At 45.3% G+C, this 18,116-nt stretch overlaps 1 protein-coding gene across 1 annotated transcript; it reads left to right on the top strand.

The window, feature by feature from the left end:
* Window positions 1–5,281: 5,281 nt before the first annotated feature.
* On the top strand, window positions 5,282–6,495 carry LOC119362506 (protein SRC2-like). Its single transcript, XM_037627741.1, has one exon. The coding sequence runs from the start codon at window positions 5,394–5,396 to the stop codon at window positions 6,411–6,413; it is 1,020 nt and encodes a 339-aa protein (XP_037483638.1). The 5' UTR covers window positions 5,282–5,393; the 3' UTR covers window positions 6,414–6,495.
* Window positions 6,496–18,116: the final 11,621 nt, after the last annotated feature.

The raw sequence follows: 18,116 nt of genomic DNA on the forward strand, positions 1-18,116 counted from the left end.
AACTAGTTGAATTAATATAACTAGTTTATTTTAGTAAATGTTTAGTTGAACTAGTTGAATTAATATATATATATATAACTAGTTTATTTTTAGTAAATGCTTTGTTGAACTAGTTGAATTAATATATAAAACTAGTTTATTTTTAGTATATGCTTAGTTTGAACTAGTTGAATTAATATAACTAGTTTATTTTTAGTAAATGTTTAGTTGAACTAGTTGAATTAATATATATATATAGAACTAGTTTATTTTTAGTAAATGCTTTAAACTAATTGAATTAATATAATTAGTTTATTTTAGTAAATGCTTAGTTCAATTAATAGAAGTAGTTGAATTAATTGAATTAGTAAGTGATTAATGTTTCGCCTAATATGGACATAGGAAATATCGTCTGACGACGGAAAAAATTTCATTATATGCGAATACTGTGAAGACCAGCGCAGCCAGTGCGATAGAAATTTCCTTGTTGATGGTAGGCGATTCAGCATCAAGCTGGATGAGACTTTCGAATTCGATACAGTAAGTCACAACGACAAGTCTGTTTTCATAATTAAGCATGACTTATATATGCTTCATTTGCCTGACTTATAATTTTTAATTTTCACTATTCTACTAGCGCATCCCGTGCCATGCAAGAATTTTTGTCTTGGATAAGATAGGTTTCAAAGATATGTAAACTATGGAGGTAAAGAGAGCTTACCTGAAAACTGAGCATGATGGTTATACTTTCAACGTCAAAGTATACAATACACACAAGTACACCTATTTTGAATGCAAAACTTGGCAAGCACTATGCAAGGCTTATACATTTGAGCCTGGTATGTTTATCACCTTTGATATTCGTCCGGAAGATGATATTGAAGGTAATAGAGACATATGGGTCGATGTGCAGACGCCTCCAGTTCTACCATTATGTGAGTTCTTCTCAACTATATTTTTGTCTTTGATATTGCTTATTCAAAAATAACTGACAACTAATTTCTATTGACAGCTTATCTCCATTCAACCAAACATGTCCGGCGCTTGGTAGACAGGACCTACTACTGTCCCGGAGCTGAACTAAACTACGAGGAGATAAGTCATTATGTTTCATGGCTTGAGGATCTTCATACTGTCAAGACAAATTTTCTTCCTGCACTTAGAAATGTTAGTACTCAAAACGTGCGACCAATAGTGATGATATTGAACTATGGTCACATCTATTTAGGAATGATGATAAGATATTTACTATTTGTCCTCGTCCTCGGTGCATATTTTGCATACATATTTTTTTGCTAAACTTTCATTGCTAAGTATATATATTAATTAAGTACTATACAATGTTCTTCAACAGGGACTCCCAATGACAGTTGTGCCTCAGGGGATCGAGACTAAAGGTCAGATGTCAATTGTTAGCTTACGGCCAAGATATCCTGCATTGCACATGAATGCATTCGGGATTTCTAGAAGCGATGAATGCTTAATAGTGAAAGATTGGAGGAAAATTGTTAATGATCGCAGAGAAGTACTAGGGGGCAGCAATGAGAAGCGCATCCCACGATTAGGAGACAGGTTCATCAGCATGCTCCAGTATGATCAATCAGGAGAGCTATACATGTTCTATGCTATTTACCAGAGAGAGTAACTAGCCGGAGTGATTTAGCTAGTTCTTCATGCTGCTCTTAATTAGTACTTGTCACATGTCCGTGTTCTTCGTTCTGAACTTAAGTGATTTGCTTTCGTGGTGTTATATATGAATGCTTATAATATCATGACAATCATGTTGAACTCGATCGATAATATTTTTGCTTCTGGTACAAGTGAATATTTCTTCTTTAAGCTAGTAGTGCTGGTGGTGATTAGATACCTAGTTAATTATTATATCATTTAAGGAAAGAAACCGCAGATTAGTTTCAGCTGGATGAATCCTACCTAAGTGATCAAGTATATGCCATATCCGTATATATTATAGTTGATCAAGTATAATATGAATATGGCATATACTCTAGCTAGCTAGCTATAGAGATATCCAATAATGCATCCAGTCGAAACTAATCCGCGGTACTTTCACCTAATGATTTAACAACTCATTATAATGTAAAACAATCACTAAATTAAATTGAAAACACAAAATTAAAGAAAAATAAAAAAAACCCAAACATTTAGTACCGGTTGGTGTTACCAACCGATACTAATGCCCTCCACTCAAACGGGCCTGGCTCGTGCCACGTGGTGGCACTTTAGCGCCGGTTCGTGACGAACCGGTACTAAAGGGAGGGGACCTTTAGTCCCCACTCTTTAGTGCACTAAAGCCCGTTACGAACCGGCACTAAAGGTCGGTTCTGCACTAGTGCATGGACAATCGACAAAATGTATCACCAAGAGTGTAGTACTTTTGAAAAAATAAACTTTACTACATGTTTGTCAAACTAGGGTCATCCCCCACATAGTAATGCCAACAAACCCCAATAGGTAATATCTTGTATGTATGCATGCTCTTATATATTTCTACTATTTAGTACTTCCTCTATTAAAAAATATAAGATGTTTTGGATATTTCAATATGTACCTTATATAGTCTGAAATGAGTGAACAAATACACAAAACATCTCTATATACATCCAATTCATAAAAGAATTATAACTATATTTGTTAATGGAGGGAGTACTATATATGATATTTGTGATTCACTTGGGTGCTCATATTTGAAGTTAAAAAATCGAAACAACTAAGCATGCATTAGCAAAATTTGGCACATAAGAGAGGAAAGAACACTGAGTTCCAAATCACCCGAAGCTTCAAAACTGCCCATTGCCACATAGTGATATGATCTCTAAGCGAGCTATCAAACTCCTAACCCACTGAGCACTTCTTTCAACTCATCAAAATCCATTCCATTCATCATCAAATGACGCATGTTCGAAACAAGAAGAGACCAAGCGACGGTAATCTCCACTTCCACCTTAGGGCCACGGTCACCCAAGAAACATGTCTCCTGACTTACATTGCAAGCTTTGGGCGTGAAGCAAATCTCACCTTGTGCGGTGATATCACCAGATTCTGAGTAGGCTTGTATGACAACATTCAGGCTTCCTTCCAGTTCTACAGAAACTACATGCCTTGATAGACGAAGGTAACCGTGTGCACCCTTAGGCATAGTTCTACCACGTGAAGCAAGCATCACAACTTCCATGGATGGGGCGTGAGTACTGTAAGTGACTTTACCACCAGTGACTTTATATGTCCGCGATGGTGACAGGCAAGCCACTTGACCGCCATAATCGAAAGGCCATGAGCCGTTTTTGACACGGACACCCAATATGGTGGCCTAGACAGTTTCATGAATTCGCTCCATGCATAACTCTATTGTGCAGAAGCAGTTGCTGAAGCAAATGGTACATCCTCCGCTGTAATGACGCCTCCCGCTGATCAATGCTATATCTTGAGACAATGTTTTGCCTTTTACTTTTAGCTCAATTTCAAAGTAAACATCATTAGTAAAAACAATGGCACGAGATGGGCCAATCAAACGCAAAAAAGGATCCTGCAGGCATCACCAAACACGCCATTAGTACCAGCAATTCTAAAAGAAGAAGACATATGCTACTTCGAAGTATGGAAGAATGCCACCACACATGTGCACCCGGAAAAAGAAAATAACATATACAAAAAAGTGTAGGGAAGTATTAGTACTAGCATACGTATGTCTTGACCGAGTTTCTGCGACCTCCACCTATCGCAAGAGAAGAGGAGGTTGCGGCTGTGATCCACGCAGTCTCGCGCAGTGACCACGCCGTACACGGACAATGGCCATTTGAGGCCGCCTTTTATCTCCACGAGCTTGATGGTGAAGATCTGCAGAGTGGCCCCGGCGATCGCGGCATCACCTGGGTCGCATCCAGGTGTGCAGTGGGTAAAGTGCATGGGACTCACGGTCGCTGCAAACACCAACCAAATAGAAGTCCATGCGTGTTATAGAAATCTAACATGAATGGATGAAAGCATAGGCATGAACAAATGTGTTTGCTTGCCCAGTGGATAAGTACTCGCTCGTGTCTTCGAAAAAGCTGCGGCCACTCGCTCCCCAGTTAGATTCCCAGCTTCTATGGTACGAGGCAAAGGCCATCTCCTCCTCCTCTCTGGCTATTTGCTGGGCCGATTTGCCTCTGTCCATCTCCTTCTTCATGTCATCATCACCGTCACCACCAGAGACATCAACGTTTTTGTGGTGGCGTTGGTCTTGGACCCGCTGCTGATCCATGGCTGAATCATGTTGGGGCCTCGCCGGCGTAGCGGCGGCACCGGCACGACCTCCGCGTTTCCCCTTCTTGCTGCCACGACGAGACTGACCGATCTCGTTCTCATGGTCATGGGGCGTGCAAGAAACAAGCTGAGACTGCCGAGCAGATTGCCCTGCCATCGATGAGGACTCACGAGGCGATGGCGGCTGCTCCGGCATGCCGCGGGTTCCTCCCTGACCACCAAACAGCTTGAGGCGCAGCGTCCTGATTTCCTCCCGAAGTGAATTAACTCGTTCCGACGTGGCCTCCAACGACTCCGACTCTCTGAGTTTTTCCTTCTCCACCTTGAGCTGCTCGATCAGGCGCCATAGGCTCTCAGGAGGAGCAACTCGATTATTGTTGCGGTTCTTCCTCCTTGGATTGGACTGATGGCTACTCTCCATCTCGATCTGAGGGTGTTTCTCGGAGACTCTGGATATCACGAGGCGATCGATGGATCTGCTCGATTACGGCGGGCCTGATGGCTGTGGTAGGGTTTCTCGAAAAGAGGGGCCCTGGGTGATTATTAATTCTTATGAGGGGCTCGCCCCTTATTATTTAGGAAGTACCTAGGACTCATCTAGATGGGATATAATTTGGTCACATTCACTTTAAAAACAAGAATAGATACAATCCATGTCAGCACACATGCATCTTATAGCATCACATCCAATGGCTATAAAAGGTAAATGAGACCAAATTATATCTCATTTAGATAAGTTCTAGCAAAACTGAATATAAAAACGTTTTTAACACTAATGTAACTTTTTTTTTGTTTATTCTCTGTTGTTTCAAAAAGAGAAGCAACTTATTGTCGATGGGTGGCTCGGAATTCAGAAGTTGCCAAGCACTATGAATTCTGTGGGCATAATAATCTTACAGCTCTCGAGTACACCGTATGCAACCAGCCCGGAAGTTTCCCATCTGAATTTTCACATAGTTTTGGAATTTTGGGCCCACACCTCCTCCTCCTCCTATACATACGCTACCCGCTCAAGGTGCTGCATACCTCTCAGCTTCATGCAAAGCCACACCAGCACCTGCTAATCAAGCACTCCTTACAAGTTGCAACCATCTATCTAGCTTAGAACAACCTAGAGTGAGTGAGCTCCAGCCTCCAGCTAAGCAGCTAGCATGGCGTACAGGATGCTGGAGGTGACCCTCCAGTCGGCCAGGAACCTCAAGAACGTCAACCTCATGTCGCGCCTCGAGGTGTACGCCGTGGCCACCATCTCCGGCGACCCCATGACGCGCCAGTGCACCCCGCCGGACCCCTACGGCGGCCGCCACCCCACCTGGAACACCACGCTCCGCTTCACCGTCCCGCCCACCGCCGCCGCCGGCGCCAGCGGCTGCCTCCACGTCCTCCTCCGCACCGAGCGCTCCCTCGGCGACCGCGACGTCGGCGAGGTCGTCGTCCCGCTCACCGACATCCTCGGCCTCGGCGGCTCCTTCCGCGACCCGCGCGACCTCGGCCCCCGCCCCCCGCAGTTCGCCGTCTACCACGTCCGCAGGGTGCACCGCCCCGCCGACACCTACGGCGTGCTCTACCTCTCCTACCGCCTCGGCGGCGTCGTCCTGCCGCAGCCCCCTCACCCTCATCCTCATGCGCCGCACCCGCACCACGTCCACGCCGCTGCCGCTCACGAGGAAGAGCACCACGTCGTCGCGTACCCGGTGGCGGCGCGGCCGTCGTTCCAACATCACCAGCCGTACGCCTACATGCCGGCCCCGGCGCTCATGCCGCCGCCGCCGCAGCACTCCGCGCAAGCTTCTTCCGGTTCCGGTGGGCACATGTCGTCCTCGCCGCCGTCTCCACGGGCTTATGGTGGTGGTGGGCATATGGCCCTAGCTCCGCCGCTTTCAAAGGCTTACGGTTACGGGCACCTGTCGATGCCGCCGCTCCAAGCCTCTGGGCACACGGCCGCGCCGCTCCAAGCCTCTGGTCACATGGCCACGCCGCCGGCGCCTCAAAAAGCAGCTGCCGGATACGCAGCCGGCTCGACATGGACGAGGAATAACGGCAGCGCGGACTTGGGCATCGGCGGCGGGATGATGGCCGGCGACATGATGTCGGACGCCGCGGCGTACAACGCCGGGTACAGGGCCGGGATGGCCCGCGAGTGGAGCGGGGTCCGCGGGGCGGTGTACTAGCTAGCCAGCACGCACATCGAGTTGATCACTTATTAATTGTTATAAGCTGAATAGTAATAAAGTTGATTTGATTTACTTGGAAGTTTTGATCGCGACTCGCAAACGTCGAGCTAGCGCAAACGTCGAAGTACTATCTCCCCGCCGCGCGCTTTGCGCCCACGTTTCCACTTGTTTTTTATTTTTCAAAAAACCTTCCTGACTTAATTTTAGTATAAATAATACAGTTTTGCTAGAACTCATCTAAATGAGATATAATTTGGTCTCATTTACCTTTTATAATCATTGGATGTGATGCTATAAGATGCGTGTGTGCTGACATGGATTGTATTTGTTTTTGTTTTTAAAGTGAATGAGACCAAATTATATCCCATCTAGATGAGTCCTAGGTACTCCCTTTTATATTACTCCCTCCGTCCGAAAATACTTGTCATCAAAATGAATAAAAGAGAATGTATCTAGATGTATTTTAGTTCTAGATATATCCCTTTTTGTCTATTTTGATGACAAGTATTTTTGGACGGAGGAAGTATATGGGACGGAGGGAGTACTAAACTGCTTCAAAGTTCAGAGAGATGATCATCTCTTGTTTGCATGCATGGGTTAAGCTGTGGATAACTGGATATACATGATCTAACTATGCATCTCCAAAGGAGTGTGCATGTCAGTTAAAGTTCTACTACATCTTCGAGTTATCAACTCTACGAGCATAAACGTACATCCAAGACGAAAACGACCGAGGGCTGCGTGCACACATGTCCATATAGTAGTACTACGTTGGGTAGTGCCACTGAGCTGCTTGGATAAGGTGGAATAGAAATTGCACGCGGACGTGGTGATCACCTTCGACATTCGCATAGCGGCATCCGTTCCTGTCCGGGAAAGGAGCCCGCGGTTAAATGGAGTACTACTACTACTTCACTTGACCAACTTTGACCGATATGGATATTCGTGACCTCCATGCTCTCGGCTCCTTGGCCAACTGGACTACGGCCAGGAGCGTGAAGCTCATCTCAATCTCAGTGACAGTGAGCAAGATGCTTGCAGTGCATAATTGGCAGCCGCTGGTCTGGTCAGCTGATGGGTTCAATAGGGTTAGACGATGGCATATACTTTGCAGTGCAAAATTACCTAGCTTTAGTGCATTATCCATCCGCCTAGACACACTTTGCTTTGTGTGCTAAGTACTCGATCCTTCTGTCTTAAAATAAGTGTCGTTGAGCTAAGTAAAGAAGTCTTTTTTGTCTCTATGTTAAGAGTTCATACGAGTTCTTTTGTCATCTACAGTACAAAATTTTGTTAGTGCTATATTTGTATTATTTTGTATACAAGTGTTTCCTTAGTTTACTACTATTTGAATATGTTTTTCATATTACACATAGAAGTAGCGGGGTGGTCTTTAAACTGTGTACTAGCTCTTTTTGCGCAGTTGCATTTATTACCTGTTCAATTGCACCTTTGTACTACTATTTGTGTAATTACACCTTTTTGGCACAACTGCACAACCTTTTGTGCAATAACACTCTTGCAATTTATGTGTGCCGTTGTACTTTTTATTTGCATGTTGGCGCTAATTTTGGGAGGTACAACTTCATTTTACCACAATTTGAGCCGATCGTTGCCTAGGTGGTCGCCATTTTTTTTCCAGATGGAATTGGCAAACAATTGTTTTGGGCCGAACCAAGCGTGATTTCTAGCCCGGAACAAAAAACAGAATTAAAATCACATGGATAATGGCCTATGGAACGGCAATCAAGCGGGCCGCAAGTGATGATTAGATTCCTTCAGGACAAAAAATGTGTAAAAGTTAGATGGGAATATGTGATTCTACATATATAGTTGTATATACTATGGTAATGTGTTTGGGAGCTTGAATATTGCTTCAATGGCACTTCTGGGTTCTTAGCCATCCGGTGGAGAATAGAAGCTACAAGAAGGGAATAATATTAGAACTATAACAGTTGTTCTTTTGTGTTTGTCTCTATAACATCAAGTACACAATGCAGTGCGAAAACAACGCGAGGATCGCCACGGATGCATATTTACAATTCCCTGATGGGGAAGCAGCTTGTGGTTAAGCAGTATATTAATCCAAGTAAGTCTGGTACTGGTAGGCCAAGATTTGTTGGCATCAGATGCTCAGCAACTTGGGCAAGGCATTGTTCTCGGTAGTCCTAGAGACTAGATTCATAACATCAATCATGACCAGCATAAAGCTCCCTCTTTTCTATTCTTGTGATCGATTCCGATATCTTGGTCCGGCTTCGCTTAGCGGTTTATTCATGCTTTTATGTTGCTGAAAGATGCGATGTTCGGATATGTATACCAATTCTTTCAGCCAAACTTTGCCGCTCAACCTTCGAATGTGCTGCAGGCATTTCAGGACCGCAGTACTGCAAAGACAAGACCATGGTGCTGTTTGTTTATACTCTAGTATAATTTAGAGCTTTCTTCTTTGGAAATATCTTGTGGGATCGATTCGTTCCTAATTGTTAATAACTTGCAAGATATTTTCGTCTTCTTAAGTGTACTTTGCATAGTTAATTGTACACATATTATGGAGAGAATTTTTGGTTTGTCCTCACACTTTAGTTCAGTTCTCGGTATTTTCTGATGTGTTTGTCTTGCCTGTTGCTCATAGATTGGTAGAACCTGTGTTATAGGTACAGGTTTACTAATTTACTGCGGCGCACGCGCGGTAAACCACGAATCGATTCTTCCATCTCGGTGCTGTTTTCGTTTTTTGACTGAATAATTACCGGCGACTGGATAGTCTGGACGTCGGTTAAAAGTGATTCGATATCCTGGGTTCGGCTGTCAGGATCGCCCTGCCTTGCGTGTGATCGAGACGCACGGAACATTAGATGCTCCATGTGTACAGCTGCAGGTGCTCGCGCAAATTATTGTCGCGGTAATTCTGTCCTCCCCTCTTCCGTGTTCTTTTCAGGATCTTGTATAGAGTGCTCTGTTGAATTTTTCTTCTATATGGGTAGTAAATTCTTGTTGCATTTTGCCCTGCACCCTGCTGCAACTGAAGTGCATGAGGAAGATTGCTCATCATGCTTGTCAAGGGGTGTGTGGCTACGTAGATTGTTCTTGTGTTGCGCCGATTGCTGAAATTTGTTGCAACGGTAGATCTTAGAGGACCTTCAGATTAATATGGGTCATACATCTGTGTAGATCCGGTGGCAGGGAGTAACATTTTCTTTTCGATACTAGGGTGGCTATTAATCCGTGGGGCCAACTATATGGCAAGCACTCGAATTTATTTTTGGTATCGGTCAATTTTTCCACCTGTTAGATTTCAATTTCAGTAAGAACTGTCAAATTTAGGTTTCGGTTTGCTCACAAACATCATTTCACTGACATTTTACTCAAACCCAACACCATTCAGAGATGATAAACACATGACCCAAGTTGTTGATTCACAAGCTATTAAATAATGAATTTGACATATTGGGCCCACCGACAACAGTAAGACTGGCATGGTAGGTGGCTCGAATCCGAACCTGCCAATTTCTCTTGCTTCTGCTTCCCACATATCTCTCTACTTCTGATTTCAGTGCAGTCGTACGGCAAAACCGCGAATCGATTCCTCTATCTCAGTGTTGTTTTAAACTTTTTAGTGGATAACTATCAGTGGCTGGATAGTCTGGACGGTGGTTAAAAGTGGTTCAATATCTTGGGTTCGGCTCTCACCCTCACTCTGCCTTGCGCGTGATCTGAGATGCATGAAACTGAAGATGCTCGATGTGTACAGCTACAGGTGCTCGAGCAAATTATTGTCACAGTAAATTCTATCTTCCTCTCTCGTGCGTTCGTTTCCAGATTTTTTTTCACTATTCTATTCGGAATTTTGTACAGGGTGGTCTTTCGATTTTTCTTTCTTTCACATGGGTAGTAAACTATTGTTGCCTCTTGCTAAATTGTTGCAACCGGAGTGCACGTCGAAGATTGCTCATCATGCTTGTGACGTACGTGGTGTGTGTTGCCACGTGGATGTTCTTTTGTTGCGCCGATTGATGAAATTGGTTGCGCCAGTAAATTGAAGAGGCCCATTAGATTAATATGAGCCAGCCCTTCATGAACACCCGATGGTGGAGAGTAATCTTTTCTTTTCAAAAGAATGGCAGAGATTATATGGTAGGGCCCCGTCACCTGTTGGATTTCAATCCACCAATACCCTGCCCCTCCCCCCCCCCCTTCTTCTTCTTCTTCTTCTTCTTCTTCTTCTTCTTCTTCTCCTCTATATTGAATTCCAGCACCCTGACCTCATGTACCATCGGTCGGCGGCTCTGCTGCCACCACCTACAACTGGCGGTGCTTCCCTGCACGCCTCGGCATTGCTTGCGCCATGTTTCCCCACCTGGCATCCCCGTACCCTTGCTATTCTCCAGCATTAGCAGGCCACCCTGACGGTGTCCTGGACTAGGGGGTACTCACCACCTCGTCTTCCGATCAGTTAGATTTGGCCGAGGACCCCCATGGCCGAATACTCATGGGCCAGTTCGGACAGTTGACGCATACAAGGAAGATTCCACAAGACTTGGTGATCAAGACAAGGACTCCTCCCCCACCGGCGTATTCGGCTAGGACTCTTGTTATCCTAGGCCTCTGATACATTATATAAACCGAGGTCAGGCTAGTCGATAGAGGATTATGACATTACTCATCATACCTCGAGGGTTTAGACCACAACATATGATCTCGGGGTAGACCAACTCTTGTAACCCCTATACTCATTATAGTCAATCAAGCAGCATGTAGGGTATTATCTTATCAAGAGAGCCCGAAGCTGAGTAAAATCCCGTGTTCATGTTACCATCGATCCTAAGACACACAGTTTGAGACCCCTACCTAAGATTCGCCGGTTTTGACACCGATATTGGTGCTTTAATTGAGAGTTCCGATGTGTGATCGGCGAAAGGATCAATGGCTCGACTGCAGATCAACTGCAACATCGGTTTCTTCGTCACCAGCTCGACTGGTCACCTTGGCTTGACCGAGGACTGCGCCCTACCTCCGATAGTCATGTTCGAATGAGGGCCTTCATCAACATCAACTCCGATCTCTATCAAGATCATGGAGGAGTCATCCGTGGAGCTCGGGGACTCAACATCAACATTGCCCTCGGGCGACCGTCCTGTTTTTCTGGACAGCAAACTCGTATCCGCCGCCACCGCCTCCTCGAGTGTCACCTAAACGATTGCTTCGGTGGAATTATGCGGAATTAAGTCTACAACAACCCTGCAAAATTTTTGTCGAGTTCTGATGGAGGAATCTCCGGCAATCTCCGATATACCGGAGCCCTGTTGAATCTGGACGAGAATCCGGACGAGTTTGGAGCGGGGTGTCCAGCATCTAGCTCGGACGTCCTTTGGAAGATCCAACCGTTGATCGGCTACGGAATTCCCATATCTACCACCTGCCAAAAATTCAGCTCGATCCAACCGTCCAAACTCCGGAAACCTTCCTATTAGTGCATCACTTTTCAGATCTGTTTTCTGCGCGAGAACGAACCCGACCCGAATTCATCTTCTTTATGAACAGGATCTCAGACATCCTTTTTGAAGGAAGTTTTGGTATGGGGCATTGTATTTTATTCTCAAACACATCCCATTAATATTAAAAGTATTTTTACAATACGAACCTCACCGTCGCGCCGGTGTTAAACCAGCCCGACAACATCACTCCACGGCGGCCGACCTGCGTTAGACACGTCGTCGCTTTGTTGAGTCGAGCTCAATTTCTTCGGATCATCATCTCGGCCAGCCGAACAATAGTTCGGCATCGCGAAGGATAAATCGTCACCAACGTCGCCGCCCCATGGATTACACGGAGCAGGCACACCGGCATCACCGCGCGGTCACTTCATCAAGCCAGCATTGACCGCGTCACAAGTTACGACATGCGTCGGCATGGCCGCACTGTTGCTTCTTCAAGCCGATGTCCATCACGCTGAACTACTTCAACACACTAGTAGAAAAGGGGGCAATGGCCCAGGCCAGTTCAGCCCATTAGTCCCGGTTCAATCCAGAACCGGGACCAATGGAGCTATTTGCCCCGGTTCGTGAGCCCAGGGGGCCGGCCGGGCCATGTGGGCCATTGGTCCTGGTTCGTCCGGACCTTTTGGTCCCGGTTGGTGGGACGAACCGGGACCAATGGGCCTGGCTCCTGGCCCACCACTATTGGTCCCGGTTGGTGGCATGAACCGGGGCCAATGGCTACCCGTTAGTCCCGGTTCATGCCACGAACCGGGACCAATAGTGCTTCCTATATATACCCCCTCGCTGGCGAGCAGAGCACTCCAGTGCTCTGTTTTTCTCTTGCCGGTGAGGGGGGGCTTTGTGGTGCTCTAGCTCACCTCCATAGCACATAAGGTGTTCGATGAAATGCCCGAGCCACACTACTTAAGCTTTCTTCTCTCCAAGCTCGACCTCCAACCTCTATTTTCCTCAATATTTGTCTAGGTTTAGCGGTCCATCACGCCCCGTCCCCGTCTTCACCGCCGTCGATCACCCGCGCCGATCTCATCGCCAGCACCACCGTGGTGAGCCTCTTGTTCTTATCTTCTTTCTGAAAGGAAAAATATTCTTACTTGTATTATTTTCTTACTTTTATTATTGCATCTTATATAGTGCGATGGTTTTGGTATCCGCCCCCGTCAGCCCTCGTCCTGTCTATGGTTCGGATGTGGTATATATTATCTTTTCATAACTATTGGTTCATTTATTGTTTATGAAAATTATGCCGACCAACGCGACATAGATTTTATTTATCTAGGAGGTTGTTGAACCGGAAATTCCAACCGACCCTATTGTCGAGAGGTTAAATTTAGTTGAAGAAGAAAACAATTTCTTGAAGGAAAAAATAAAAAAACTTGAGGAGGAGAAGATGATATTGGAGTTGCATGTTGCGGATGTCGTCGATGATCACAAGATCAAGATGGATGCAATGCGCTTGAAGATGAGAAAGATTAGAAAATATGCCATTCATACCGAGGCTTGGTATCATTACGCCGTTGGATCAGTTGTTACCTTGGTTGCGATTATGATCGCATTTGTTTTCGCATTGAAATGTTTTACATAGTTTCAATGTATGGTTTAATTAATTTAGATGCTCTGCAGAGCTTTATGTTGTTAGATGAGAACTATGTATGTACTTTGGTTTTTATGTGATGATGAACTTCTATTAATTTGGTCACTTAATTATCTATTCATGATGTTCTGTAATGATTTTTGACACACTTAATTATATATAATGCACGCAGATGAACCGGCAATGGATGTACGGTGACAGACACACCTCCGAGTACATTAAGGGCGTGCATGATTTTCTTGAAGTGGCTGAGGCAAACAAGCAGAATGGTTTTATGTGTTGTCCATGCCCTATATGTGGGAATACGACGTCTTACTCTGACCGGAAAATCCTTCACACCCACCTGCTTTACAAGGGTTTCATGCCACACTATAATGTTTGGACGAGGTACGGAGAAATAGGGGTGATGATGGAAGACGACGAGGAAGAAGAGTACGATGACAACTATGTGCCCCCTGAATACGGTGATGCTACTGAACATCAAGATGCACCAGACGATGTGCACGATGGTGCTGCAACGGGCGAAGCTGCTGAAGATCAAGAGGAACCAGGCGATGTGCCCGATGATGATGATCTCCGCCGGGTCATTGTCGATGCAAGGACACAATGCGAAAGTCAAAAGGAGAAGCTGAAGTTCGATCGCATGTTAGAGGATCACAAAAAGGGGTTGTACCCCAATTGCGAAGATGGCAACACAAAGCTCGGTACCGTGCTCGAATTGCTGCAGTGGAAGACAGAGAATGTTGTGCCAGATAAAGGATTTGAGAAGCTACTGAAAATAATGAAGAATAAGCTTCCAAAGGATAACGAATTGCCCGACAGTACATACGCAGCAAAGAAGGTCGTATGCCCTCTAGGATTGGAGGTGGAGAAGATACATGCATGCCCTAATGACTGCAGCCTCTACCGCGGTGCCTACAAGGATCTGAACGCATGCCCGGTATGCGGTGCATTGCGGTATAAGATCAGATGAGATGACCCTGGTGATGTTGATGGAGAGCCTCCCAGGAAGAGGGTTCCTGCGAAGGTGATGTGGTATGCTCCTATAATACCACGGTTGAAACGTCTGTTCAGAAATGGAGAGCATGCCAAGTTGATGTGATGGCACAGTGAGGACTGTAAGAAAGACGGGAAGTTGAGAGCACCCGCTGACGGGTCGCAGTGGAGAAAAATTGAGAGAAAGTACCGGGATGAGTTTGCAAAGGACCCAAGGAACGTATGGTTTGCTTTAAGCGCGGATGGCATTAATCCTTTCGGGGAGCAGAGCAGCAATCACAGCACCTGGCCCGTGACTCTATGTATGTATAACCTTCCTCCTTGGATGTTCATGAAGCGGAAGTTCATTATGATGCCAGTTCTCATCCAAGGCCCTAAGCAACCCGGCAACGACATTGATGTGTACCTAAGGCCATTAGTTGAAGAACTTTTATAGCTGTGGAATGGAAACGGTGTACGTATGTGGGATGAGCACAAAAAGGAGGAATTTGACCTAAAGGTGTTGCTGTTCGTGACCATCAACGATTGGCCCGCTCTTAGTATCCTTTCAGGACAGACAAACAAGGGATACCACGCATGCACGCACTGTTTACTTGACACCGATAGTATATACCTGGGAAGCTGCAGGAAGAATGTGTACCTGGGCCATCGTCGATTTCTTCCGACCAACCATCAATGTCGAAAGAAAGGCAAGCATTTCAAAGGCGAGGCAGATCACCGGAAGAAGCCCGCCATGCGTACCGGTGATCACGTACTTGCTATGGTCAATGATTTACACGTAATCTTTGGAAAGGGTCCCAGCGGACTAGCTGTTCCGAATGACGCTGAGAATCACGCACCCATGTGGAAGAAGAAATCTATATTTCGGGACCTACCCTACTGGAAAGACCTAGAGGTCCGCTCTTCGATCGACGTGATGCACGTGACGAAGAACCTTTGCGTGAACCTGCTAGGCTTCTTGGGCGTGTATGGGAAGACAAAAGATACACCTGAGGCACGAGAGGACCTGCAACGCTTGCACGAAAAAGAGGGCATGCCTCCGAAGCAGTATGAAGGTCCTGCCAGCTACGCTCTTACGAAAGAAGAGAAAGAAATATTCTTTCAATGCCTGCTCAGTATGAAGGTCCCGACTGGCTTCTCGTCGAATATAAAGGGAATAATAAATATGCCAGAGAAAAAGTTCCAGAACCTAAAGTCTCATGACTGCCACGTGATTATGACGCAACTGCTTCCGGTTGCATTGAGGGGGCTTCTACCGGAAAACGTCCGATTAGCCATTGTGAAGCTATGTGCATTCCTCAATGCAATATCTCAGAAGGTGATCGATCCAGAAATCGTACCAACGCTAAGGAGTGATGTGGCGCAATGTCTTGTCAGTTTTGAGCTGGTGTTCCCACCATCCTTCTTCAATATCATGACGCACGTCCTAGTTCATCTAGTCGACAAGATTGTCGTTCTGGGGCCCGTATTTCTACACAATATGTACCCCTTTGAGAGGTTCATGGGAGTCCTAAAGAAATATGTTCGTAATCGCGCTAGTTCAGAAGGAAGCATCTCCATGGGCCATCAAACAGAGGATGTCATCGGGTTTTGTGTTGACTTCATTCCTGGCCTTAAGAAGATAGGTCTCCCTAAATCGCGGTATGAGGGGAGACTGACTGGAAAAGGCACGCTTGGAAGGGACTCAATAATATGCAGGGACGGATATTCTTGGTCTCAAGCACACTACACAGTTCTACAGAACTCTACCTTGGTGACCCCGTATGTCGATGAACACACGAACAGTCTGCGCTTCAAACACCCAGAGCAGTGCGACGACTGGATTACATGTGAGCACGTCAGGACTTTCAGCAGTTGGTTGGAAACACGTCTCAGAGGTGACAGCACTGTTTGTGATGAGCTGTACTTGTTGTCCAGGGGACCATCTTCGACTGTAATGATTTGGAAAGGATACGAGATAAATGGGAATACATTTTACACGATTGACCAAGATGAAAAGAGCACCAACCAAAACAGCGGTGTCCGCTTTGATGCAGCAACCGACAATGGAAATGACACATATTATGGTTACATAGTAGACATATGGGAACTTGACTATGGAGTAGATTTTAAGGTCCCTTTGTTTAAGTGCAAGTGGGTCAATCTGTCAGGAGGCGGGGTACAGGTAGACCCACAGTACGGAATGACAACAGTGGATCTGAAAAATCTTGGGTACACTGACGAACCGTTCGTCCTAGCCAATGATGTGGCACAGGTTATCTATGTGAAGGACATGTCTACCAGATCGAGGAAAAGAAAAGATAAGGAAGCGAATACATCATACAATGAGCCAAAGTGCCACATAGTTCTTTCAGGAAAAAGGGACATCCTGGGAGTGGAGGGCAAGACAGACATGTCTGAAGAGTATGAAAAGTTTCATGAAATTCCCCCCTTCAAAGTCAAGGCTGACCCAAGCATCCTGATAAACGATGAAGATTATCCATGGTTACGACGCAATAAGCAAACGACACAAGCGAAGAAAAAGTGAAGACTTTCTCCCGCAACTATTATGATGATACCATGCCAACTTTGTAACAGACGAGTATGATACCATTGTCCGTTTTGTACATGCACATGCTATGCCAACTTTTTCAGAGTTCATTTGAAAACTATGAATTTGAAAACCTCGCCAACCGAAGGGCGCTCACACCGGTTTATAAGCCCGTCCCTCTACACGCCTTGTTGAGCTCACAAACTTGTGATTCACACAAATTTCAAAGAAAACTAATGGCACAAACAGAAAGTTTATAATTTTTCTGACCTAAAAGCAAAAAGAATTAAAAAATAAAGCAAAAAACCAAAAGAAAATAAATAATGCAGAAAACAAAACAAAAAAACTTGAAAAAAAAATAAAAATAGCAACAATAAGTATTTTGTTGTAAGTAGAAACAAAATAAAATAAATAAATAAAGCAAAAAAGTGTTTTCAAATTTGAAAACTAATGGCACTAACAGAAAGTTTATACTTTTTCTAAAACTAAAAGCAAAAAGAATTAAAAAATAAAGCAAAAAACAACAAAAAAATAAATAATGCAGAAAGCAAAACCAAAAAACTGGAAAAAAAATAAAAATAGCAACAATAAGTATTTTGTTGTAAGTAGAAACAAAATAAAATAAATAAAGCAACAAAGAAAACAAAAAAAAGTGCCGCCAACTGGTCCCCCACGGCCTGAATACGACTAGAAACCCTACCATGGGCCAGGATTCAGGCCCGCGGGAGGCCCAGTAGGCCCACAGGCACAGATTGCACGGTCAGGCCCGAAAGCCTGCAGTTGAGAGGAGCTCGAGAGGGTGGGCGCAGCAGCGCTTATAAACCACTCTCGAGCTCTCTCAACTAGCGAGGTGGGACTAAACTTTTCGGCGCGGGGCAGCACAAGGCCTTTGGTCCCGGTTGGTGGCACCAACCCGGACTAAAGGAGGGTTTAGACCCGGTTGGTGCCACGACCCGGGACTAATGCCCCCCTTTAGTCCCGGTTGGTGCCACCAACCGGGACCAAAGACCACCGCTTCCCGCCCTTTGGGCTGCTGAAAATTGGCCTTTGGTCCCGGTTGGTGGCACCAACCGGGACTAAAG

Source organism: Triticum dicoccoides, chromosome 2B (genome assembly GCF_002162155.2).
Source record: "Triticum dicoccoides isolate Atlit2015 ecotype Zavitan chromosome 2B, WEW_v2.0, whole genome shotgun sequence".
Classification (NCBI taxonomy): Eukaryota; Viridiplantae; Streptophyta; class Magnoliopsida; order Poales; family Poaceae; genus Triticum; species Triticum dicoccoides.

What these genes read in the sequence shown, in the direction of transcription:
- LOC119362506 (XM_037627741.1), top strand. Translation starts at nt 5,394, where the DNA reads ATGGCGTACAGGATGCTGGAGGTGACCCTCCAGTCGGCCAGGAACCTC.